This window comes from Gasterosteus aculeatus, chromosome 13 (genome assembly GCF_964276395.1).
Source record: "Gasterosteus aculeatus chromosome 13, fGasAcu3.hap1.1, whole genome shotgun sequence".
In the NCBI taxonomy this organism is placed as follows: domain Eukaryota; kingdom Metazoa; phylum Chordata; class Actinopteri; order Perciformes; family Gasterosteidae; genus Gasterosteus; species Gasterosteus aculeatus.
Genome location: NC_135701.1, coordinates 9972361 through 9997091, shown reverse-complemented (window position 1 = coordinate 9997091; position 24731 = coordinate 9972361). Strand labels below are relative to the sequence as shown.

Here is a 24731-nt window from a genome sequence, read left to right as displayed (position 1 = left end):
AAACCCAAGCGTTGTAGTGCGAGTGAACTGGGAACGTCTGGAGGAGGCTCCAGTCCAAAAGATTTTCAACTCACACCTCCGGCGGAGCTCCTTTCACATTCCTGTGAAGGTAGGGGACGTTGAACCAGAGTGGTGTTGTCAGGGATGCAGGAAGGCAGGACTCAAACTCAGACGTTGAGTAACAAAAGACTTTGATAGTCACGAAGGCAAAACGCAATAGGCCAACGGGCAAAAAGACACAGGAACCAGGGGAAAAACGGCAGGCAGGAACTACGAACATCCAGCATGATTGACAATGACGGGACAAGTGACACAAGAGACACACGGCTTAAATACACAAGGGAGGTGCAGGTGATTAGACACAGGTGGAAACGATGGAACACCGCCGCAGTCGGCGGCAGCTCAGGGACACGAAACACTGCCACAGTCGGCGGCGGCTTGGGGACACGGAACAACTCCGCAGTCGGCGGCGGCGGCTCAGGGACACCGAACCCCCCCCCCGAGTCGCCGGCTCAGCCCCCGCCATAGCCCCCCCCTCAAGGGCCGGATCCCAGACGGCCCTCAAATCACCAACGGGAGGGTGGGAGAGGTCCACGGGATGGGCGGGAGGGAGCCTGTGTCAGGGAGCGGGGACTGGAGGCGTCGGGGTCATGAGTCTCGGGGCCGGTACTGCCGGGGTCGGGGCTGAGAATCTCGGGGCCGGTACTGGCGGGGTTGGGGCCTGGAGTCTCTGGGCCGGTACCGGGGTCGGAGGAACTAGTCGAAGAGCGGGAACGGGAGATCGCTGCGGCAGCCCTGCGGCGGCCCAGCGGGAACGGGAGATCGCTGGGAGGTCGGTGCTTCCTCTTGCCAGGGCTCCTCCTGGGATTTAGGAGGTCCCGGAGCTCGAGGCAGGCGAGCTGATAGCTCCTGGGACCGAATACAAAGTTTGTCTTCCGCTGCCAGAACGGGCTCCTAACATCCATGTATTCAGGTCCGTAGTCTGGCAGCGGGTCTGCTGATGTCCTTTCGTGGTCACGTCATTCTGTCAGGGATGCAGGGAGGCAGGACTCAAACGCAGACGTTGAGTAACAAAAGAAGACTTTAATAGTCACAAAGGCAAACGCAGGTGCAAGTGATTGGACACAGGTGGAAACGATCAGACAATTACAGGGGATGACAGGACCAGACAGGAGGTGAAGTTACCCAGGGAGACAAGAAGCAGAAAACTACAAAATAAGACAGGAAATATAACACCGTGACAGGTGTATGTTCAACTTCCATTGCTGAAGCTGCGTGCATCAAGGGGCGGTAACCCTCGAACCCTGTGGTGGACACCGGTGGTCAGGGAAGCCGTCCGACTGAAGAAGGAGGCCTGCCGGGTTATGAGATCCGGTGGTACTCCGGAGGCAGTTTCAGTGTACTGACAGGCTCGACGGGCAGCAGCCTCTGCCGTGATGGAGGCAAAGCAGGGAGTATGGGAGGAGTTTGGGGTAACCATGAAGACTTTCGGTCAGCACTAAAGTGCTTCAAGAAGACCATCCGGCACCTCAGGAGGGGGAAACTGGGAACCATCCAAGCTGTGTACAGTAAAGACGGGACCCTGTTGACCGCACTGAGGAGGTTATCGTGCGGTGAAGGAACACTTTGAGGAACTCATGAATCCAACTACTACGCCCTTTTTGGTCAATCCCTGTACGCCCAATGCGAGAGCTGTGTTCGGGTGCTCGGCAGTAAGTTGGAGGCGTTTCCGGTGGGGGTTGGCCTTCGCCAGGGCTGTGCCTTGTCACCAATCTTGTTTGTGGTTTTCATGGACAGGATCGATCGAGGTGTAGTCGGGGGGAGGAGGGTCTACAGTTTTGGGGGCTGCGGATTTCATCGCTTTCAATCTTCGTTCCTACCCAGACAATGTGGTCCTGATGTCATCGTCTGTCTGTGACCTCTAACTCTCACTGGAGCGGTTCGCAGCAGAGTGTGAAGCGGGTTGGGATGAGAATTAGCACCTCTAAATCTGAGGCCATGGTTCTCAGCAGGAAACTGATGGATTGCCTACTCCGGGTATGGAATGTGTCGTTACCCCAAGTGAAGGAGTACAAGTACCTCGGGATCTTGTTCACGAGTGAGGGGAAGATTGAGCGTGAGTTTGGCCAGAGAATCGGAGCAGCGGGTGCCGTATTGCACTCGCTTTACCGCACCGTTGTGACAAAAAGAGAACTGAGCCGGAAGGCAAAGCTCTCGATATACCGGTCAATCTTCGTTCCTACCCTCACCTATGGTCATGAAGGATGGGTCATGACCAAAAGAACTAGGTCACGGGTACAAGCGGCCGAAATGGGTTTCCTGAGGAGAGTGGCTAGCGTCTCCTTTAGAGATAGGGTGAAAAGTAATGGCAAGGAAGGTTGCAGTACATAACCAACTGTAGAGACCCTTTTTGCCTATATATACTTTATACATAGATGATGAGATGAAGCAGATCTGTAAATCAGTGGCGTTTTCTTGCAAAGGCCAAGGGAAGCCAGGCTTCCTCACTTTGCTCAGAATATAACTGATTTAATCATCATTAATGATTAGCCATTTGATAAAAACACTTTCATGAAATGACGGACGATTTGTGTTGAGCGCAATGATGGACGGTGGAGATTTGGAGTATTTAAGTTAGTAAAAAATAATTTTACTAAACTGCCTTTACAGCAGCAACTTTGAATTAAATCAGACGGCAGCCCAACACCAAAACTAGAGCTCCGTACTTAGAGGAAGAAAAGTCACGGACAATGGCTGTGACGGGCTGGTCGGTCTGAATACATGTCAGGTGTGCTTGTTATAGCTGCTGGTACTGGGTTGATGTGTTGCTGTATAATGAACAGTTAGATTTATTATATATATATATATATATATATATATATATATATATAAACGATAAGGAAAAGTGAAAAGCATTTGTCTCACATAGAGCGCACAAGTCGTGCTTGACGTGGACATAAAACTTAATGGCTTCTGATTGAGTGTGTGAATGAATTTGCATCTTTCCAATATCAAATGTGTGCTGTGCTTTAAGTAGCTGGTTGTGCTTTTGGGTGGTTGCATAAATTAATGAGATGTTTAAGATGGCTGAGTGTGTGTGTATGTGCCTGTGCGTGTGACAGACAGACAGAGCGCACGCGTCGGTTACATAACAAGCGTGTGTAAGTCCTGGTAAGATGATGCTGGGCACTGTAATAGTTCACCCGACTACATGTAAAAGCCACATACAAATTGCAATATACGATTTTCTGCCCCCACCCCCGTAAAACATACAGGTTGTGTCTCATTTCCGTGGAAATTTTCCTCACGTCACTGTAGAAAACGGAAGCACCTTTTCTTGCATTAGAAGATTATTTCTAAGAGTGACAACAGCTGTCACAGTTTCATTCTAGTCATCGGCGGCCGGGGAGGCAACACCAAAGTCAACATGAAATGCCATTTCAATGGAACCCTCCTGATCAATGTCCTGCCGCCTCTGCTGTTCACCGAGTTTATCTTTGGAGTCCTCGGGAATGGTTTGGCTCTCTGGATCTTCTGCTTTCACATCAGGCCGTGGAAGAGCTGCACGGTGTTACTCTTCAACCTGTCAATAGCGGATTTTCTGCTCAACGTGGCCTTGCCTTTCCGCGCCATCTACTACATGTCCAACATCGTTTGGACGTTTGGGGACGCTCTGTGCAACATCTGCCTCTTCGTCTTGGCATTGAACCGCAGTGTAAGTACCATCTTCTTGATGGCTATCGCCCTGGACAGGTACATGCGCGTGGTGCATCCCCATCATCGCATCAACTCCCTGAGTGTCTCCAAAGCCATGTGTGGAGCCCTTGCCGTATGGGTGCTCACCATCTCAATGACGGTTCATGTCTTCAATCTGGAACACAACAACACAACCCACTGCGAGAGCTTCTGGGTTGATACTGAAATGCAACATAATCTGAACTGGCACAAGTTTGAGTTTCTCTTTTCCTTCTACGTGCCTCTGATTGTGGTTCTCTACTGTACGTTCCACATTAGTAGCCATCTGAGCAGGAGGCAGTTGGCCCAGCAGGCAAAGATTAAAAAGGCTCTTTGGTTGACCATTTTGGTGATGGTGCTCTTCGTCGTTCTCTTCCTCCCAAGCAACATCACACAGCTGCTGATTTGGATAAGGACGCCGCAATTAGTCAGCAAACTCCCAGAATCTGAAGCGTGCCGTGCTCTGGAAGACCTCACCATCTGGTTTTTCCTCACCATTAGCCTGACCTATCTCAACAGCATGTTGGATCCTGTCGTTTACTACTTCTCCAGCCCCATCTTCAAGAATGTCTGCAGGAAAATCTTCCATCTGCGCCAAGAAGACACTGCTGAAAGTACAGAGAAGAAAACCAGAGAAACTGGCTCCCAGTCGCTCAGCCAGCTTTGATCCCACAATCATGGAAAGCTTGAAAATTGATGCAGCTCTGTAGTAGAAGAATTGTTGTGTGTTAAGTGTTAAGCTTTAGACAAAATGCTATTTTTGATTCTCATATACAGGTGTTATCAAGTATTGTATGCGCTACTACAAAACAGTGTAAAATAAATAATGCATGTACTTAATATTTTGTCATTCTTTTTCTTCATCTTTTAATCCTGTTAAACAGTATTCATAATCATGGAAAAACACATCTTGACTGCAATAATAAAACGTACCTTATAGGGCAATCTACAGTCTGATCCTTGTTATACCAAGTCATATAATTATATATAGTGATTGAGTGAAAAGCACAACACGCAGCTCTGTTTTGATTACAAGCATAACTTCAGCATCTGCCGACGTGTGATATCCATGCTGGATACAGAAACAGACTTCAAACTATTACATGCAGATAATAAACTTAAATAACAGATTCACAGAAACTTACCATCAACAATAAAAAATAGCTTTTAAAAATGTGACTCAATAACCTATTAACTCTCAAACTGTTGCTATCTGTGTGCAATCAATCATACCGTTAACAAATAAGCGGACTAAGCAAATTCCATACAAAATGCAGAGCTCTGCATCCTGTTCTAACCTTTGCATTTTCTACTCACTCTTGATGTCTTCAACCTTCAGCTAAAGAATGTTCAACTTCTGATCTAAATCTCCAGTTTTTGTTTGCCCACAGGTGTGAAAAAACAACACGAAACAGAACAAAGTGTGTGAGTTGCAAGGAACAGCACAAAGGAAGCGTCTCAGTGTGGTTGCATGCTTCCTCACCCAAAATATCTAGTGAGTAATGGACAATACACGTAAAGAAGTGTGTTTCCACGAAAGCTGAAAATGAATTCTATTCAATAAAAAAAGCAATAGTTCGTAAGATAAATATGTAAGGGAACAGAACCGATTTTAATTAAGGTGTTTACAACAATCAGAGAAAACATCTCTCAAATAGGCAACAGCAAGCTGGGTTTTAAAGTTGGTTTTTTTAAATGGCACAAATTTGGCAAATTAATAATTGAATCTCTTAAGACAGTCAATTTTATTCAGACTCTTGGAATGATTGTGATTATTTAATTTTGCATACTGATCTCTTTTCAAGAATTCCACCGCACAATGAATGAAGTAAAGCATTTATTCCAAGCATTACTTGCACAATGTAAATATGTATAGTTGTGCAAATACTGCATCTCATCAGAGACATGTTAGGAATGTATAATATACAGCTGCAGAAATGTTTCTTCATCCCGACACTCCATTTTGCATGTTGAGAAAGTCCTGAAAATTAAAAGACGTACGTAGAATTACAGATCGCCTATTTTTTCTTACAGATCAATAACGAAACTGATAATGGGGAAATGCAAAATGAATGCAACTAATTTAATGACGATAACAAAAAGATATTTCTCCCAGACTAAACTGGATCCAGGATGTCAACCTCCTTTACCTTTAGGCAGCACGGTGACGGTGAGCTGCTTGGGAGCGCTTTCCCTCCCTGTTGCTCGCTGAGCTTCATGTACTCACGAGCTACTGAGTCCGCATCGTCCTGACTGAAGAGCAGGTCACAACAACATGAGAGAAGAACTTGAAACACTTGAAACTGTCAAACGCTCCCGTGGGTTTTTGTTTTGGTCATCATAGCTCAAAAGTGTCGGATCGTCATCAGGTAGCCGTCAGCTATTTTGAGAAACTCAAACAAACGAGTTGCCAACGCGAAACATGAGAATGAGCCTTCATGGGACAAGAGGGACATAAAGCTGACAAACACTGAGCCACTGAGGCCACATGGCGGTGAACAAAGCCACACAGGTCATTAAATGAAACATGTACTACAGCAGCTTGTTTATTTGTCTTAACTTGCTTTTTTTCAAAGTTTTAGAACACCCCCATTTTACCTTCCATTGAAATGTAAGCTGTTAAGAGTCCAGTGAATACGCTGAAATGGTACTAAAAAAGGTAAGTGGCAAACTTCCAGAGGTTAAACAAAAATGTTAAGGTCCGGACTACCGTAGAAAGAAAAGAACAAACGGCAGGCTTCGAATCATGCAACGGCTCGGTCTCCGGACTTAAACCCCCATCAAGCTGAAGCAGCCTGCAAGCGCAACACATGAGTATAGAACTTTTGCAACAGAACTTTCTGAAAACGATTTGATTTTGATTGTAGAAACAATGACACAAGTGAGTTTGGCTGTTACACCTGCAAAAGGTGGCGACGTATTTTTGTATCTATTTGTTCTAAGCTTTAATCTCAGAGTACATTAAGAAAATAAACTGGAAATTTCAATAAAAAAAGGGAGATATTGAGGTGTTCTAAAACCGTTGACCGGTAGTGTTTATGCTGTGTGCTTGTAGCCTACAGAAACGTGTTCTTGACATCGCCGACAGAACTTACCAGTTCTGACTGATCAGGTATTCCACCAACTCTTTCACCTGGTTCAGTCGCCCACTCGATACAATGAGCTGCTTCAGATGCTTGAAGTGTTTGGTCTTGAGAAGTTTCTGGTGTTGTCCACTTTGGCTGACGAAAGTTAACACGGTTTCCCTGACCTGAAGAATCAAAGAGGCCATAATGACACGTCGCAATATAAAACTATATAATATTAGTTGAAACAAACAAGTAATGGCAAAAAAAGTTTTACTGATGTAATGGCTGATAAACAAATTCATCTGGCAACAAATATCTTGTCAAAGGATCTGATACAGTTGTAGGAAATAGTTCATGTGTGTGGGTGTGTTTTTCCCGTCTGTGTTTAAAAACCCCAAATAGATGAAAAACTTTGTTTAAGTTGGAATAAAAACGCACAAGCTGAAGTAGCTGTTGTTGTAAGAATTTAAATAAACTTTCAATTCACGTATAAGAGGGAGAGCTGTTGAATTGTCATTTTGAGGAGTGAAAGAACAACTTAAATGTTGCTTCTCTTTTAAGTGTTGAACTGATATCTAACCTGTGAGGGAACTCCAGCTAATTCCCCAGTGTTCATGAGCTCTTCCACCTGCTCCAGGACAGCGACTGGGTCACACACAGACAGAAAGCCCTGGAAGCAGAAGGGAAACTGTGTTAAAGGGGGGGACTGTGATTGCTTTAAGGGCCTAATAGATACAGACCTTCCAAATGGATCCTGTTGCGTGGACATGAAGATACTCACATGTATCTGCTGGGCCTTTTTATTGGCACAGGGGATGAGCAGGAGTGTTCCCAGGGCAAAGGCTGGCAGGTTGAACTGTGCAAAGCGATTGGCAATTCCTACCAGGTCCAGATTCAACAGGAAAGGACACCTTGGGAAGAAAAACGTGTGGCAGGATGTTTGAATTAAACGTGAAGAGAGTAGGACATTCTTTTCAGGTCATCGCGGTTCCTTTTCCAAAACAAATTTCAATAATGAACTATTTGGTGTCAAAATTTGATTACACAGCTTAAATTTGTCAATGCGTCTATCGCATTTTCATATTCTAGCACTTAAAGTCATACGTCGTCCCCATGAGCATGGCTGGTGAATGGTTGAATGCAAGTACAACATACTTGAGGAGGAGAACAAAAGTCCTGTAGAGAGTCGCCTGTTGATCAGGACTCAGAGGAACAGATGCTGTCAAGAAGAAAAGGTCAGACAGTGAGAAGCATTCAGGATGAAAACTGAAAAGCCAACACACAATCAATCTATCAATTATTCTACCGAAGCATTGTATGATTAAAGCTCGGTCCGCCTCAAGACAACGGAAGGGAATTCACTACTATAAGCGGAGTACCTGAAACAAAAGGTGCCAGTATCATGCTCCTCCAGGTCCTGGAGAAACTGGAAATCTGGGAAGAAAATAAAGCAGATAAAATGACCAACCTTTTGCTCGACCATCTCTCGTCATAATGCAGCGGTGGTGGTGGTGGTGGTTGGAATTTTTTATTTTTCAACAATATCCAAGCAGATTAGTGAAACAATCTTTCACGTAGAAATTCTCTTCATGTCCGATATAATTAACAAAATGGATGGAAAATGTATCCACAATGGACAAACAACATGGCCACCAGTAAATGCCATTACATACCTGCATTGTCACTGGGTTATCGAATTTTTAAGATCTCGCTATCAAAATAGTGCTGAATCTGAATAATGAACAGTCCACACAACTTGCCAACTTTCTCCCTGGCGCCGGCCCCCAGTTGGCAGAGCTATTAGTATGGATTTGACAGAGTTACTTGGCCTCAGGTACAGGCAGCTCTGTAGGTATCACGCTTCACATGCTGCGTAAGGGATAACCCTGTAGGTGGAATGCCATCATAGGACCTCGGCTTCAGAGCAAGTAGGTGTAGGGTATTTATAGGTAAATAAGTCTTCATCAACCCCATCAGGGGCGCTGTTCTTTTTCGCACATTGCTTTGACAAACTTGTCAATGACGCTGAGGTCGGCATCACCTGTAACTGCTGGGAATTGGCTGAGCTACTGGAAGACGCGAGACACTGCCCAGGTTTGCAATGCATTCTTTTTGCCTTTACCATGAAAGGCTGAAACGACATCAGAGCCAGTGAAGGTGTGAAAGAAAACGATGCCACTGGATTTTTCGGGGCCTTCACGCTCCACCAGGTCACAAACAGGTAACCACCCGATCGACAAAATTCCCAAATTCAATTCACAGTTCTTCTCAGCCCGCATCCTAGAGAGTCTCAAAGACACTGAGTGCAAGAACAAGTATGCCGGTGTTACAGGCCTTGATCAATACGTTTTTGATCTTGTGCAGGAAGAGGTCAGCGTTTTCGTGGTTGCAAAGGGTTGAGCCTTCAAGACTGTCAGGCTTGTTGCAAAAAAGCAGGTTCCCCTTTGGTCAAAAAAAAGAAGCTTGTGGTCATTATCTCTTGCATAATTACATGGTACTTCTGTTTTGTCCTCTTTTTTTATATTGGTTTGTTTTGCGCTTACGATACGGAGCGGAGTTGTTCCGTTTGGCACGGGTTGCATTTAAAATGTTTCACTATACGATAATTTGAATCTGACGGTGTTTCACATATACATTTGAACGTACTGTGTCCGCAATGTTTGCATGGCTTAAGTTGGACTTTACCTCCCACAGAGCCGGCACAGCCACTACTGCCTCCAGCACCTTCTGCAGGTGGCCGATCTGAAAGCAAAAAAAACAAAAAACAAGTTGGGTTTATTTAAGGTCAAAACAGAGTTGTCCGTGACACTGTGTTCAATTATTTTTCATATATAAATTGACTTCTTTAAAGGGAGATTTTCTGGTGCACGTCCTCATACCAAGTTGAAGCCCAGCAGCTTCTGAAGGAGACTGTTCCACAGCTGCGGGTCGTACACCCGGTACTCCAAGCACAGGTCGGCCACCAGCCGCACCGCCTGAAAGGACAACAAGTGCCACATTTTTAACTTGGTGGACCTAAAATTAACGAGCTAAAGCAGTTTTACTGTTTTCATTTAGAAAATACCTGCGGCTCATGACTGTGGTTCTTCCACAGCCCTTTAACCAAGCCCTCTTTGGGGCTGCTGAGGAAGGACTGCACCGTGTAAGGGATGTTTAATGCCTCCAGTTGAGAGACAAAGATGTAGCACCTCAGGTAACATCTGCATGGGAGAACAAAATACAGAAACATGAATGCTTCCTACACACCCCTTATGTGAACTTTGCGATTAATTATTCCATTAGTACTATGAAGGAGATTTCCTATTACTGAATTTTGGTCTTGGGAATCTGCAACTGAGCCTCCAGAGTGGCCGAATCGGCGAGACGGACGAGACAAAGAAGCGCACGAGTCCGATGGCAGAAGGTCAGACGAGGCCCAGAAGCACTGAGGGGCTACAGACAAGGAACCCAGACATCAGCCACTTTCCCTGGACACGTTGTCCAAGTTTTGACCCATTGTAACGTAAAACTCACCCAGGTTTGGGCAGATAGGATAGGGTTTAGAAGACGGACGGCATCCTCCATGGGGCAAGACTGCAGCATGTACACCACCCTGAGTACATGGAGTGAACACAATTCAGAGAAGCTAAAAGCTGCTGCTACACCTTGTGGCCAAATCATTGTGGCTACCAAATAAAACATGTAGAGACGATTGCATTGAGTATTAAACAAAGTTTTAAACTTTGCATGCTGTAAAATACATTAAAAGTACTTACAAATAGATGGTACAAACTAAGAGATATTCTTTGGTCTCAATGATTAGATTTAAGCACAAATGGTTCAAAGAAAACTGACGGCTCTCTTCTGAATTTTCATTTTAAAACCAACAGTTTTAGGCTATTGTTGGGAAAACTTAAATAATCTTTTGTTTTAGTCACAGTAGCAATATTACTTTGGAACGCCATAGAGCGGGAAACTTATATATTATACTATATCATTTAGAGGCTTATTATAGCCGCAGCAACTTGACGCACGTCTGTTTACATGCTTCACCACTGCTCCTACTTGCAAGTATTTTAATGAATGTCCCGTTTGATTATTTATCAAACCTGATGGTGATCATTTTCTAACAAATACAGAAGAAACGGCAATTACGCTACCTCATTAAGTCCGGATCCTCCTCGATGTTGCGGACACATTCTTCATTGCCAGAAGCCTTTATAGAAGAAAAACAAGTCTAATTAATTTTCCACCCAATGGACCCGGTGATAAAACACAATGCAAGCAGGCGAGGTCAGCTCATTGGGACCGACCTTGGGGACAGTGGCGCCCGTTTTGCAGATCCATTTTTCCAACATCATGTTACGGATTTTCAGGAGATCCACATTGTTGATGGAGGCTATTTCCTTCACCACTGCATGTATGTCTGCTCAGAGGTAAATGCTTAAATTAGGATTCAACACTGCTGATGAAGAACATTGTCTTACATTATGACGCAAGACAATAGTGTTAATAAGTAGAAAATAATCTATAGAGGACAGTAAAACGATGTGATGAAAAGCTCAGAGCAAAATGTGCGATGTAAAACGACAATCCAGTAGCCATCTTCAGCGCATGAAGCTCTTCTTCAGCAGGCTAGTGTGCCAAAGCCTGCTCACCGGGATACATTTGCCCTCCTGATTCCCTGTAGCGCTGCTCCACACCGCTGTGCTCATACAGGGCCACTATGAGCCTGGCTGGCAGCCCAGTCAGCTTCAGATGCTCTGGGCTGTTCAGCTGGCTCGTGATCAAGATGTTCTCGGTGGCCGAGCGCTGGAACTGCAGTTTCAGCTTGGACAGAAATGTCTCCCCTCTGGCCCGCGCAGACTCCTAGGAGAAGATCGCAATCAAACGGTTTACGGAAAAACTAAACAAAGATGTTACAGACGTGACGTTTATATTTTGTATATATATATATATATATATATCCACATATATATATATGTATACATGTTTATATATCATTTATGTAGCTGGAAAAACACTAAAACTGACTTCAAGTTTTGGATCCCTCAGCCAGGCATCTCCGAGGGCCAAACAGAACCTCAGAGACTGTGTCTTCTCAGGGCCTGTAAAGAACAGGGAACCATTCAGACCATTGACAAAACACACACAAGTAGTGAAGCCAAAGGGTTTAATCTGCCGGTCAGACCTGGTGGCAGCTCCTGGGTGATCTTGTGGGCTGTAGCCGCTGCCCACTCAGGGCACTGGATGCATTGGATGTACTTCATCATGGTCTTTGCTACCCTGAAAGTCTCCCCATTGGAGCCATGACCCCTACCCTTCTTCCTCTGTTCCAAGAGTAAAGGCTTCATCTTCTTCTCAAACACATGGTTTGCTGCTGCCATGTACAACTTGTCCAGGCTCACCTGGAATGAGACAGGGCGGTTTGAATAAAAGTCAAACTTTATGGATGAAACATTTTAATGATTGTTCTGGCAACATTTTTAGACAAGTGTGCTTTACCTTCATCAGTTTGCTAATCAAAAGAAGAGTAGGGAAGTTCTCCTCACTGAGCTCAGGAGCTAAAACACAGAAAAACATTTGTTTCCTTACTCTTAACATAAACATTCCCTCTTAACATTGACAGTGTCTAACTCACAGATAATTTTCCAGTAATGTTTGGTTTGCATTAGAAGGTGGAAGGGCAGTCTGCTGTTGGACAGCCGGTTTGGAAGCTGACTGTTTTCTAGAAGATAGGTGTTCTCCACATCTGAGGCAGGAGACACGCGCTTGTAGGACTTCAGGTGTTGAAGGAGGCCCATTGCCTGTTGACAGATACACTGGTTGCTAGTCTGCACAATACATTTTGAAGGAATGGTTTCATTTGAAAAAAAAGAAGTGTGCAGTATTTTTTTACCTGACAAACGGAAAAAGTCGTCACATTCTCATCTGCAGCCGCGATGATCTTCAGCACCACTTCAATCCTCTCATAGTTGTAAGGGCTGAGCTGTACAAGAAATACATTTTACAAGTTCTGTGAATGGCTCGAATTTAGTTGGGATACAAAAAAACTATCAACACCAGGAGCTTACTGTATGTTAAAAGGAAAAGGCTTTGAAGTTCTCCCTCTGCTAGTTTGCCTCCCATGCACAAACCTTGTATATGGCAGCACAGAGACTGTCTGTGAGTTCGCTGGTGTTGTGCAACATTGGGATTATCTGCAGGACTCGCTCCAGTGCGTTTGCGTGACACAGCGGCTGCGTCTCTGGGTCACCTGCCGCTTCCTCGTCCTCCTGGAGCAGCAGTAAGGTGGTGATGTACCGGTTGATCACACTGTCGGGATCCAGACCAAAGGTGCTGCAGACGGGAGCAGAGTGTGAGCAACGGGAGGGAAATAACACAGGCTTTCCAGGACTGCATAAATGAAGTGCATTGATATAGACTGAAGATCATGACATTGTGGAGTGAGCAGAGGACCTGCAGTACTGGAGGATAATGTCTGGAGTGATTCTCCGGTTTTTAACCAAGTCGGGGATCAGGCTGCTCTTCATCTCCGGCCGCTGACGGAACACCGGCTGGATGGATATCTGCGGCCGGGCGGCATCGTAAACGACAAGTCACGTTGAATGTCAAGTCAAGTGTGACCACGACTTGTGAAATATAAAGTGAATAGAAATACAAGTGGTTTTCATGCACACACACACACACACACACACACACACACACACACCTCCATTTTGCCAAGCTTGATGCCCCATTCAGCATCAGTGATGACGGAGAGAAACTTCTCTTGTTCCTCTGCCTCACCATACAAGCAGCAGAGATCGGCCCCAATCCTCGCTACTGCCTGAAACAACCCGAAAAGACTTCTATCCTCAAAAATAGAAAAAGGTTTGATGATAAAATACAGAAGAACAGTAAACAAATTGCCTACCAAGATTTTGTCGTAGTTTTGCCAGGTGTTGTCAATAACCTTCCACAGTATTTTGAAGACTTCTGCTTTGGAGAGGAGTGTACAGAGACCAATAGCCAAATCACAGTCAACCACCCTCCAGTTGAACACCTGCAGCCGATATGAAATGGAGAGAGTGATTTGAAAAAGTACCAAAGCACAGCATATCGGCAAATGCCATCTCAGAATATCCGTCTCTGCGGACTCACCTTGTTCAAGAGAGCCACAGCGACAGCGTTCAGAGTCAAAGTAGTTGTCTTTCGAAGAGTATTTAAGCATAAATTGTACTTCTTAAGTTCTTGGGTATCATACAGCTGAAAAAAAGAGTTAAGTTACATATTAGAAAAATATTTTGTCTCACTGGCCACTAGCTATGACTTATAATGCGGGGTACAATTGACCTAGACATGTTGCGGCCACACCTGTACACTAAGCTTTATGTCCATAACATTAGAGGTGACGTGCTGCAGGCAGCTGCCGTATGAGTTGACCAGCACTCTGAGGGCCAACTCCAGCTGACTGCACTCTTGTAACATCTGCAACATGTTGGTCAGAGGACCCAGGAGGGGCCGAAGGTAGTTTGAACCTGTATGCGGGCCAGTAAAAGACACAGTCAACTTTCAAAAAGGACATATTTTAAGAAGATACAATTAAATATGAACCACATACCGTCTTCAAACGAGCAGTGTGCCAGACAGGAACAGTCCAGAGGGTGCAGTTTGGTATCTGCAAGATGGGTACTAAGCTGATTAGACTATCGAATAATTAAATACTTAATAGTAAATATATTGAATAGAGGATTCTTTTCAGCAACTTACCCAGAGAAACCGGCAGCAGGCAGTTGGTAATTTCATACTGGACTGGAAGCACAGACACTGGGTCCAGAACAATACAGTCTTCAGTAAAAACATCCTGAAAACTCCACTGAGAACGTGGATCTTTTTCTGTCTCCGCAGTCGAATCCTGTGACATTATACAATTCAGACACACACATTTATTATATGCACTTCGCTGATTTCACAACATTGTAAAGGAGAGACGTTTGTTCATTCGAACTGCTATAAACAAAACAAGTCGTATCTTATTTTTTGGAAACCTCTTTAAAATAATGTCAAATAATAAACTATTATGAAAAAAATAGTATAAAAGATTTCACATCGGGCCCGTTCCTCATACGTGGTTCAACTAAGACAATGAAATGTCCCGTTAGCCAGCTAAAATTAACCTAAAGATTGAAGTCAGGCTATCTCAGTTCCTCAAAAGCTGATCCACCCTCAGTCATCAGGAGATTTGTGGGTGCAAGTCCTACTTCGAAAGGGGGAAGCGTCGATCACCGAAACCAGGATTTCTTTTTTGTGGAACCAAAAAGCCTGATCTATGTAATCAGTCAGCCACGTACGAGGAACAAGCCCCTGGTAGTCTCCCAGTTTAATAACGTTAATGTTTGCAGAAAATAGATTGTATAACATATTAAGCATAAACCAGAGAAAAATAAAGTAAGATTGTTTCATGGAGTCAGGAAAGATACCGACCTTGGCTATGAAGCCATAGTTGTCTGATAACTGACACTGATGATAGACATCCATCGCTATCCGTGTGCACTTGCAGAGTTCCAGACAGTCCAGGAGCAGATCTGCAACAGTCATTATAAGTTTATATTGAATGGATTTTTCTTTCACTCTACGTCTGTCTTCAGCAAGACCGGATATTGTCAATATGTAAAATGTTAAAAATAATTTAAAAAATAACTATGTTCTGTGCTGTTTGTATATGATCTTTTATTGATTAGGCATGTGTCTTTGTTTTTACTGGGTTTAAAAGAAATATTCCACAACGACTCATTTGTAGATCAATAACTCACTGCACTTATTTACACAGTGTCAAAAATCAAAACATCTGTATTCAAATCTGTCAAACTCAAATTTATCCAGTTGTGTGCTGACTACTTCCCAAACAAACGCTTTCTTTTATTTTTTAAACCTTACTGCTTTAAACAATTTTGAGTTTCTCTTAATATATCTAAAATGTTAGTGAAAATCACTGATTTCAGAGCATCATTGCGTTCTTTACCTGCGTGGCACGTAGCGATAGCCTGGCAGGCGAGGTCATGGATGACTGCTGGCAAGTCCATGTCTTCAGGAAGCACCATTGGCACATCTGCCTCCAGCATCTGGCATAATGTCTTGGCGGCGGTGTACAAAACCTTCCCTGTGCAGGTGTTGTAATGGTGCTCATACAGCTCACTGAACATGTGGAGGAAGAAGACAAATAAAACATAGAAGATTCTCCATGTGCCTCACTGGACAGGAATATATTTTCACAAAAGGGGCCACCTCAGGATTCACACTCGCACACACACACACACACACACACACACAACTACCTGAGGATCTTGAGGGCCTTGTCCACCTTCCCCACGCCTAGAGCTCGCAGCGCTAAGTCGGACCAGAGCTCTTGTTCGGTGCGCTGCAGCTGCCTTCCTAGACGACGTAAGCCAGCTTCTGTGGAGATTGTCTTGATCTTGCCATCGGGGTCGTTAGCCACCACCGGAGTCGGCGTGGTCTTCCCCTGAGATGAGCGACGGCCGTGCGTGTTTTCATAGGCGGTGATGTGATGCTCCTGGATTTGCTTTCGGATGTTTGGGTCCTCATAGTTTGAGGGGTTGAAGAAAACATCAAAATCCTCCTGAATAGACAAACAAAGAGGTTGGTTGTGAAAGACGTAATGAAAGAACAGACGGAATAATAAACACGTGCAGTCCGTAATCAAAACTCACCTGCAGGCTGGCGATCGCCTTAAACATGATGAGGTTGTTTTCGCACTCCATGCTTTTCAGAGCGTCATCTGCAGAAGACAAGAAGGAAAATGTTTACAACATTCTTTTTCCTAACTGTTAGTTGCGTTTAGACAATCCATGGGCTGCATGCAGGAAGAGATTTACCCTTAAATTGCTTTTTCACAATTAGTTCTTTATGGGATTCTCCAATGTTTTCTCATTTTCCTCTCTCACAATTCACAAATTGGAATTCACAAGGGAACTTAAACTAAAAAATGCATCATCATGGTGTAATTAAATTTAGCTTAAAGTACGCTTTAGTCCTTATAACGATTGGATATAAGATTTGTGGCATAAGACATAATATTGATCCATTGACTGCAATAAAGGGATAATATAATGAACCCTCCGATGATACTGCGGAAAAACTTTTTTTACCTCACGGCCGTTTTCATGTCAGACAATATTTCGCGGACCGAAACAACCGTTTGGTGGGCGAAACTGCCGTGCACAATTGTAAACGTAAAGAAAAACGCCTAGTGACGTATGGGGAATATGTCAGAGGGACGAGCGCACACAATTAGGAGAAAATCCGGTCAATTTTCAAAATCAAACTTTTTTTTTTCAAAAAAAAAATATATTTATAAACTTTCTGTGGTGCGGCCCGGTACCAAACGGCCCACAGACCGGTATCGGTCCGCGGCCCGGTGGTTGGGGACCACTGATATAGTCCACTTGCATACTTTTTTTTCCCTCCAAAAACTACCAACGCTTTCCTAAAGCATCAAACACCTGGAGGCCAGAGCCTTGAGCGAGCTTAATATCTGGAACTAAGAAGAATGCATTGAGTTACTCGAGAGCACGTCAGCAGGATTGGTGTTTGCTGACAATATGCTGTGAATACATACTCAATATGTTCTGTGAGTCCTGCTGCTCATGTTTCAGGATGGTACTTACGTTTTTGGATTGTGTACAGGTATTTCAGAGCCTCCACCATCACTTGAGCTATGACCATCTGGTGTTTCTTGTGCTATGGAAGACAGAAAAAAGGGTTGCGATAAACCAACAGTCAGAACTGACTTTTTTACAGCTTTTGTAACCTGAACGTATGCTCCCCATAATGCCGCAGTGTTTCCCACACAGACAAATCTGTGGCGGTGCACTACAGATTCAACACCGGCCGCCACACATTACGTTTGGTGTTTGTTTTTTAACGCTATTTAAATCACGCAGCGTCTTCGTTCAGCTGCAATTCCTTTCCTTGCTCTCAGTCTGTCGCACGCACGCACACAGCGTCTGTCTCGCATGTCTTTTTTTTAGCAAGCCCCTCAAAATCCGTTGCCCTGACAGAAGTTGCAGACTTTGCGCATGTAGGCCGTAACAACAAGCAGTACAGGGTGTGAAATGTATGTATGTTTGTATAGGCGTCAATCCCTGTTTTGTATTTACCCGTCCCGTCAAACAGAAAATTATGTTTTATTTCAGACACACCACTTCTTCTCTCCACTCACCTCATCCGATATGTGGGCTTTGTCCTCCAGCTGCAGTCTGGCCCAGGAGGTGAGACGCTTGATCACACATTCTGCCTCCTCAGAGGACAGCCTCTTCAGGACAGCCATGCTTTCCTCGGTCTGAAAGCAGCACAAAGGACTTCCTATCAGTATGCCACGGAAACATACAAGAAGAACCCTTTCATATTTCCAGGTGGACGACAATACCTTGCTGTGGCCAATGAGCTGGATGAGATGCAAGTAATTTATCTGCGAGGTTGGGAGTTTGTACGCCTCAGCTAATGTCAGGGAGTCTTGTAGAGACATTGGCAAGTCTTGCTTCAGTATGTATCTAATCAGTGTCTGAGGGGATAGACAGTGCGTGACAGAAAGTGCATAGGATGGAACAGGAAGCCAAATGTCACATTAAGAATGAGATCAAAATTACCATTGTTTGAGTGCTGTTGGAGAGGTTGAAGTTGCGGATGCCGTAGCCCCGGAGAAGCTTCCTGATTTCCATCAGACAGTAACTCTCCTTCAGAAGCCCTTGTCTGCAGAATACATCAGTGAATAGACAATTACATAGAAACAGATGATATTACCAATTTTTACTAAATTAAAAAAGAAATCATACTTTGGTCCATCCATCTCCAGGTACTGTTGAACGAGTTTTTCTACCACATTACTCCAGGGCACAACAGCCTTCTGCATGATCTCCAGCACAGCATCCACCATCAGCTGGTAGGAAATACAAAGTGAAATTCCACAAATGCTCATTCAAACATATAGATTTGACTTATTTTAGGGATTCTGTGGTGAACTGTATGTTTAATGGTGTTAGAGAAACGTACGTCAGTGTCAGTCATGCAAGCCTGCACAGCCACTGCTTTGGCTTCCCATTCAGTGAAAAGTGTGGTAGTCTGAGAACTACAGCGCTCCAGCAGATCCTAGTGGAGATCAGAGGAGCAACATTTATAATCAGCAAGAAATGAAGGGGCTTTTCCCAGTGGGCCACGGAGTTATCGAAATTCACCTTGATGTACTGGAGGAGCAACTCATCCAAAGGAATCTCATGCTCTTCGGCATACGGCAGGACGCTGCTTTCCACTGTGGTGGCAATCAGCTCAGGAGCCGGCACTTTATCCAGCATGAAGAACGCAACGCTACGAACACTCCCCTTTCAAATTCACAAGAGAAATGATCACCGGTCTCATGAATCAACACCACAATGTGCTCGAAAGGAGGATTCTTTTTTATGTCATTATGAATTCAATGTAAATCTTCCCACGTTCTAGTGGGTTAATACAATACAGGTGTTGATACCTGTTGAAAATATCAGTAGTTTGTTTCAAACTCAAAATACCTTCTCAAAGACAGAAAGTGAAAGTCTGCAGTCGTATTTCTGCTGGAGGTCCAGGAGCCGACGTAGGTTGGACACCAGGGACTTGAGGTTCTCCACCTCCTCTGCATCGTAATTATCATCCTGAAAGAAGATAAAAATAGATCATAAACCACTTAATGTCACGTTACAATCAGCTTCCACAGGTAAAATATGATGGTAAAGGCACAACATGTATTAGGGGAAAGAAAACAATGTGTCTGACTTACAGATTTCAACCAGGTCCACAGAGAAGGAAGTCCAACCACAGCCATGTCCAACCCGTTCTGGGGCCAAGCAGCCTGGAACAACGGATCACATTTACAATCCCTGGCTCGACTATTGAGACTCATATGAAGTTGTTGTACCTGTTAAGAGTGTTTTTTTAGTTCTTTACCTTTTCTGTTAACTCTAGATTCCTTGTCCTCTGCTCCAGCCATCTCGCCAGGATTTTCTACGGGCACATACAACTTTTACGACTGAAAACATATTTCCACATTTTGAAATGAGTAGTGATTCTTACTTGTCCTGCTGGAAGCACTCTCCTCACAAAAGGAACAAAAACTGCCCTCAACCAAGGACAGAGGTCTTGGGATGGCAGATCCTCTGGGATGGCACCGAGCACCGCTTCGAGTTTGCTCTCATCATAATCCGCTGCAATCTGTCCCTGTTATTAAAAAAAACACAGATGGAACATCACCACTGTCCCGACACCAGGATAACTCTCCTTGTTGTGTTTCATCGAGTGCACAGAGCTGTCCGGTACCTCATATCGGAGCCAAATGAGTTGTGCACCCTTCATGTCTCCCTCTCTCAGGTAGGTCAGAATTTCTCCTAAATTGTCGCTGCTGTTCAAAAACTCAATCCAGGCAATGCCGCTGTGGATGACAGAATGACTTACTGGAATAACATCCAAGTGCACATTACGAACAAATCCCACGATCAAACACAAGACTCACTTGAAGTTATCAGGGCCGTGCAGGCTGCAGAACGTCGCCAGCCTGGCCAGGGCCTCTTGGATCTGTAAGGAGGAGTAGCGCGTGGCAGCGTGGCTCAGGATCTTCTCTGCCGTCTCAAAGGTCGGCCACGGAGCCTTGAGGCAGTATTCCACCACATACTGCTCATCCTGGGCAACGCACAAAGAGTAATAACCGCTATTGGAGGGGTTGAGGTCATGAACATTTCGGAACCGTAAAATGAGATCGGACTAAATAACCGACTGTGATCTTCATCAGGTTGGTCTTGGCCTCCTCCACGAGCTCCGACCACACATCCTGTCCGTAGCCGCCCACCGAGGCAGAGGCCAGCTGCTCCAGCACAAAGTCAAGCTTCACCTTGTACACAAGCTGAAACAAAAACGGTAGGACTGGAAGTTGTATGGAATATATTCTAATAAAATGTATCGTAGCATTTTTTAAACTCACCTCCAAATCCAGTTCAAATGTGATGGCAAACTTTTCAGCTTCCTCAAACATGTGTTTGTGGAGAAGTCTGCTAAGTCTGGGAGGGGAAAAAATAATCAAATATATAACACACAAGCCGCAATTCATGTGTAAATGTCTGCAGCTAAAAATGGTTACCTGTTCTCAGGCAAAGCCTCTGTGAAGCATCTGACAACCACAGCAGAAACAGGCTCTCCGCGACTACTCAACAGAGAACAGGAAAAAATACTAATATATTAATATAAAAAATATCTTTAAATGTTCTCCATATCGTTCAAGTGCTGGCCGAACATCGAAACACATCCTACCTTTCTGGGTTCTCACAAATCCCCTCAACTAAATAAATGGTATCCTGAAAGCAGAGGGTACAACAACGTTAAATGTTAAATGGGGGAGCATTGTACTTTTGTTTATGCTGAAAAACAGTAACGCCCAACGACAAATCATGCCACTGATATCTCTATTTGAAAGATTTCCAAAGCATGTATGTACTTTTGGATGTCCCTTGTTCTGTGTAACGTGGAAAATATAATATGCCCCCACAAATAATAAGAAATATTTGTGCATATTAGTATCCACAAATATCCACATGTCCATCCATATAATAAGTGCATGAGCGTTAATTATTTACCATGTTTATTTTTGTGTGGACAAGACAGGAGACTGAGGAGACATCAAGAGAGTAGCAAATAGTCATCGAGGGCAGAAATCGTATTTCCAGTGAGTTGATCTGAAAAAGGAAAAAGGCCAGATCATCAAGTTCAGAGGAGGACTTCACATAATCATCTTTCCTAGTTTCTTCAAAAGGAGCCGTGGGTTTACCTGACTCTTGTCTTGCTTTGTTAGTGTGATCATCTTCATGCTTCCCTTGTCTTGGCTGTAACACATACACATACATTTACATTTCCTACCTTGTTTAATTGAGGCCCTTTCTTCTGTATATTTACAGCTAAGGACACGAGATAAAACAGATACATACGACACCATGGAGGCGGAGCCACATTCTGTAGTGAGCTCAAAGTCGTGGATGGAAAGATCCTGCCAACAGTGAATCATGACAAGGAAATGTAGGTCCCAGAGACTCAGGGCATCCTAGAGCCAAAGAAAAAACACAAGCAATCCATATCGTCCGTTATTAAGCCTCAGAATAGTTATGATTTAACCACATGCAGTACAACACCTCCTAACAGCTACAGGTGATGGTACTGAACTCACCTCCGTGTCAAGAATATACAAGAGATTTTCCACAACCACCATCTTCCGAACACCTTTGAAGTAAATATATAAAGGAGAATGTATTTAACGATCCTCACACAATTAAGTCTTTAAAATCAATTAAGACATTCTATGTACTAAACATTGGGACACGACCTTACCTGGAATCAAGCTGTTGTTGATCGAGTCAGCGAGGCACATCTTGCCCTGATGAGGGTCCATCGTCCAGTGAGTCACGATACTTTCTTTATCCCCCTAAGATAATGTTGTGATACATTTCATTAACAAATACATGTTGCTTTACTGCTTTATAGAACCATTGACTACCGTTCCTAGAAATGTTTTGTTTACACTATTTTTAAGCTTAATTTTAAGTGGGTCTTAATATCATGGGAAGCATAGGTTCAATTTTGTGCCTGAAATCATTAGCTTGTTTAGAAAAATGAGATGCAACAGCACAGTATAAAAAGGGGCAAAATATTCAAAGTCCCATCCTCCGTTATCCTTTCATTCATAATAAACCAATGAATCATAGCTGCAAGTGGTAAATAAATGGCTTTGAAAACTGACCCCGATCATTAAGTGGATTTCAGGACCCAGATTGAACGTCACTGCTGTACTGCAGCCCTCGTCATGGTAGTGACCGGTGGGGCAGAAGTCTATCTTTATGAGCGACTGCAGCTGAGTTGAGAAAAAGTGATTATTAATGGTATGAGAAAAATAAAATTGTGACTTTATGACAAGATTATTGCCTTAACTGACCTCTTTCAAAGCTCCCAAATCCTTGTTTTCAATGGCTGTGCAAGAATAAACGTTTAGATGCGTCAATAGAATGGCACCAATGAAACTTTCAGTCTCACGCGCATGATGGTTGGATACCTGTCTCGATCTTTGCCAATGCAAGGTTTGTAATGTGGAAAAACCCATCCTTTACGAGAAGGAACACATGGTACGTCCCTGTAAACAACACATAAACAAAATACATTGGAGGAATTGGTGACACGCTATTATTTAGATTTAGATAAAAACACAGTTAAACATCTAGAGATAGAGATTCCTTTTCAGTTTCCATTATTTCTCAGAAGAAGAAGATGTTTTACCTAACAAAGCCTTGTTCTCTTCTATGATGAGATAGCGGTAGGTTTTCTTATCCTCATTGGATGATTTCTCTACCAACGCCTGCAAACCCAAACAACAAGACATGTTAATGTACATAAGAAAAACACATTGTGCAACTCAAGCTCATACATTTTTTTAAAAAGACCACATGTTTGGTATCAACATCTAATGTTGAATATTTTCCTTCAAATGTTGAAATCTGCAGATTGTAACAATTTAAAGCCGGACACGGTGATCATATCTCATGTATTCCTCCACTATCATTAGTCCTATTAGTACAGATATCAAACAAGCCTCATACCGTGGTGAGAAGGATTTTTCTGGTTGGCACATAGACCAAGTTAAGGTTTCCGTTTCTTTCACAAACCACCAAAAACTGTCCCTCCATGCAGACATCGATGGCATCCACATTTGTTTCTGAAAAACAAGTTGAGGTATTTGCATATAGAAGTTACAGAGTACAGATGAATGGCATTGATTGCAAATAGCGTGATAAACTCCAGCGTGTGACTTCACACTGAATTTAGTTTTAGAATTTGACAGGCAATCACAACACGGAGAAAACAGTGCCCACCGGGCACCTTTCATGGGAACATTGTTGCCTAGCAACCCACCGAAATGAAGGAGCAGCAGGATGGCCTGGTAGCTCTGGTCAAACAGGATCACCGTCTTGTCGGCAACAACGATGTTCCAGTTTGAGCCACTGGAGGAGGAGAGACGGGGATCCGTCTGCACCTGTAGGAACCAGCACTTCCATCGGTGAACTGAACCTGGAGGATGCGCTGCTAACTGGCGCGCTGCCATGGCAACAGGAGATCGGGCTTTTGTAAAAGGTAATGTGGGTGTCGGGATCAATCACCTCACTTGCGGTCGAGATCTTGACCAGTGTGTCCACCTGATACAAGCCGCTTCCATTCTCCTCCTTGGACACACCGCCGAGGCGGACAGTGTTTGTGTCCTCGTTGGTCAGAAGTTCAACGTCGCTCCACGTAGCCATTTTCGTCGAGCTGAGAAAGTGTGATCGTCTATTTTGACCTCAAAAAATGCTTTCGGTTCTAGTGTCCTAACGTAACTGTTCAGTTGAAATGCGATAGAACTGTCATGCTAGCTGACGATGTTAATCATAACACTCATAAACTATTAAGCATATAGCCACACCGACAGTTAAACAACCTGCTGGTATCTATGACAGAGGTAGCTAACATTTACAGTTCATATTAGCCTGATGGTAACTCACCACTCCGTCGAAACAATCCCAGAGGTAACGTTTCAACACGGAGATGAGACACAAATCTACAGACGGAACTTTAGAATTTGGCGGGTTGATATGGCGGAGGGTGGGTTAATTTTTCCTGAGTTTTGTCTAACAGATACAACTTCCATCCCCAGCTAGTTATAGATCATGCTCCTATGTTTAGAATTGCCCCTAAAAAAGCCATAGCTGAAATATCAATTTTATCCATTTGCATTCTAAATGTAAGCATGTAAATGACCGATCGTTTAAGTGCTGCCTGACAGGCTGAGTTTCGGGAAGTTTCACTGCTCAAATAGAGGGGCGTGGCATTTAAGTGGCATCCGGAAATCGTTTCGGTGTT

At 43.9% G+C, this 24731-nt stretch overlaps 2 protein-coding genes across 3 annotated transcripts; one reads left to right on the top strand and one right to left on the bottom strand.

Moving 5' to 3' along the window:
* Window positions 1-2726: 2726 nt before the first annotated feature.
* LOC144386285 (hydroxycarboxylic acid receptor 2-like) lies at window positions 2727-4766 on the top strand. Its single transcript, XM_078086619.1, has one exon. The coding sequence runs from the start codon at window positions 3428-3430 to the stop codon at window positions 4400-4402; it is 975 nt and encodes a 324-aa protein (XP_077942745.1). The 5' UTR covers window positions 2727-3427; the 3' UTR covers window positions 4403-4766.
* A 789-nt stretch (window positions 4767-5555) lies between these two features.
* kntc1 (kinetochore associated 1) lies at window positions 5556-24695 on the bottom strand. Of its 2 annotated transcripts, XM_040196268.2 has the most exons (62): window positions 24374-24695; window positions 23996-24143; window positions 23751-23871; window positions 23438-23553; window positions 23118-23196; window positions 22897-22974; window positions 22780-22814; window positions 22588-22698; window positions 22179-22272; window positions 22018-22070; window positions 21782-21894; window positions 21625-21679; window positions 21434-21532; window positions 21111-21154; window positions 20941-21003; window positions 20785-20860; window positions 20581-20706; window positions 20320-20486; window positions 20127-20238; window positions 19884-20027; window positions 19758-19814; window positions 19591-19662; window positions 19346-19465; window positions 19016-19159; window positions 18834-18929; window positions 18617-18720; window positions 18431-18533; window positions 18211-18345; window positions 18004-18123; window positions 17450-17522; window positions 16493-16560; window positions 16100-16401; window positions 15787-15959; window positions 15249-15349; window positions 14535-14679; window positions 14386-14442; window positions 14139-14302; window positions 13926-14030; window positions 13699-13827; window positions 13495-13611; window positions 13242-13351; window positions 12920-13121; window positions 12682-12771; window positions 12424-12589; window positions 12288-12346; window positions 11974-12190; window positions 11817-11890; window positions 11441-11651; window positions 11096-11208; window positions 10943-10998; window positions 10317-10395; window positions 10111-10235; window positions 9868-10003; window positions 9683-9778; window positions 9489-9545; window positions 8183-8237; window positions 7959-8022; window positions 7585-7714; window positions 7384-7473; window positions 6831-6985; window positions 5886-5988; window positions 5556-5716 (listed from the first exon to the last, which is right to left on the bottom strand). In XM_040196268.2, exons 2-62 carry the CDS (start codon window positions 24131-24133, stop codon window positions 5681-5683), a joined length of 6633 nt encoding a protein of 2210 aa, XP_040052202.2. In that variant the 5' UTR covers window positions 24134-24143; window positions 24374-24695; the 3' UTR covers window positions 5556-5680. The 2 variants fall into 2 exon arrangements, with proteins under 2 accessions (XP_040052202.2, XP_077942740.1); XM_078086614.1 differs by having other exon boundaries at window positions 13495-13827.
* Between the last annotated feature and the right edge of the window lie 36 nt (window positions 24696-24731).

Coding starts and splice junctions, on each gene's coding strand:
- kntc1 (XM_078086614.1), bottom strand. CDS start 24,133: ATGGCTACGTGGAGCGACGTTGAACTTCTGACCAACGAGGACACAAAC. Junction 22,699..22,779: donor ATTTGGGAGCTTTGAAAGAG/GTCAGTTAAGGC, acceptor TTCTCAACTCAG/CTGCAGTCGCTCATAAAGAT. Junction 15,960..16,099: donor AAGGCCCTCAAGATCCTCAG/GTAGTTGTGTGT, acceptor CCACATGTTCAG/TGAGCTGTATGAGCACCATT.
- LOC144386285 (XM_078086619.1), top strand. CDS start 3,428: ATGAAATGCCATTTCAATGGAACCCTCCTGATCAATGTCCTGCCGCCT.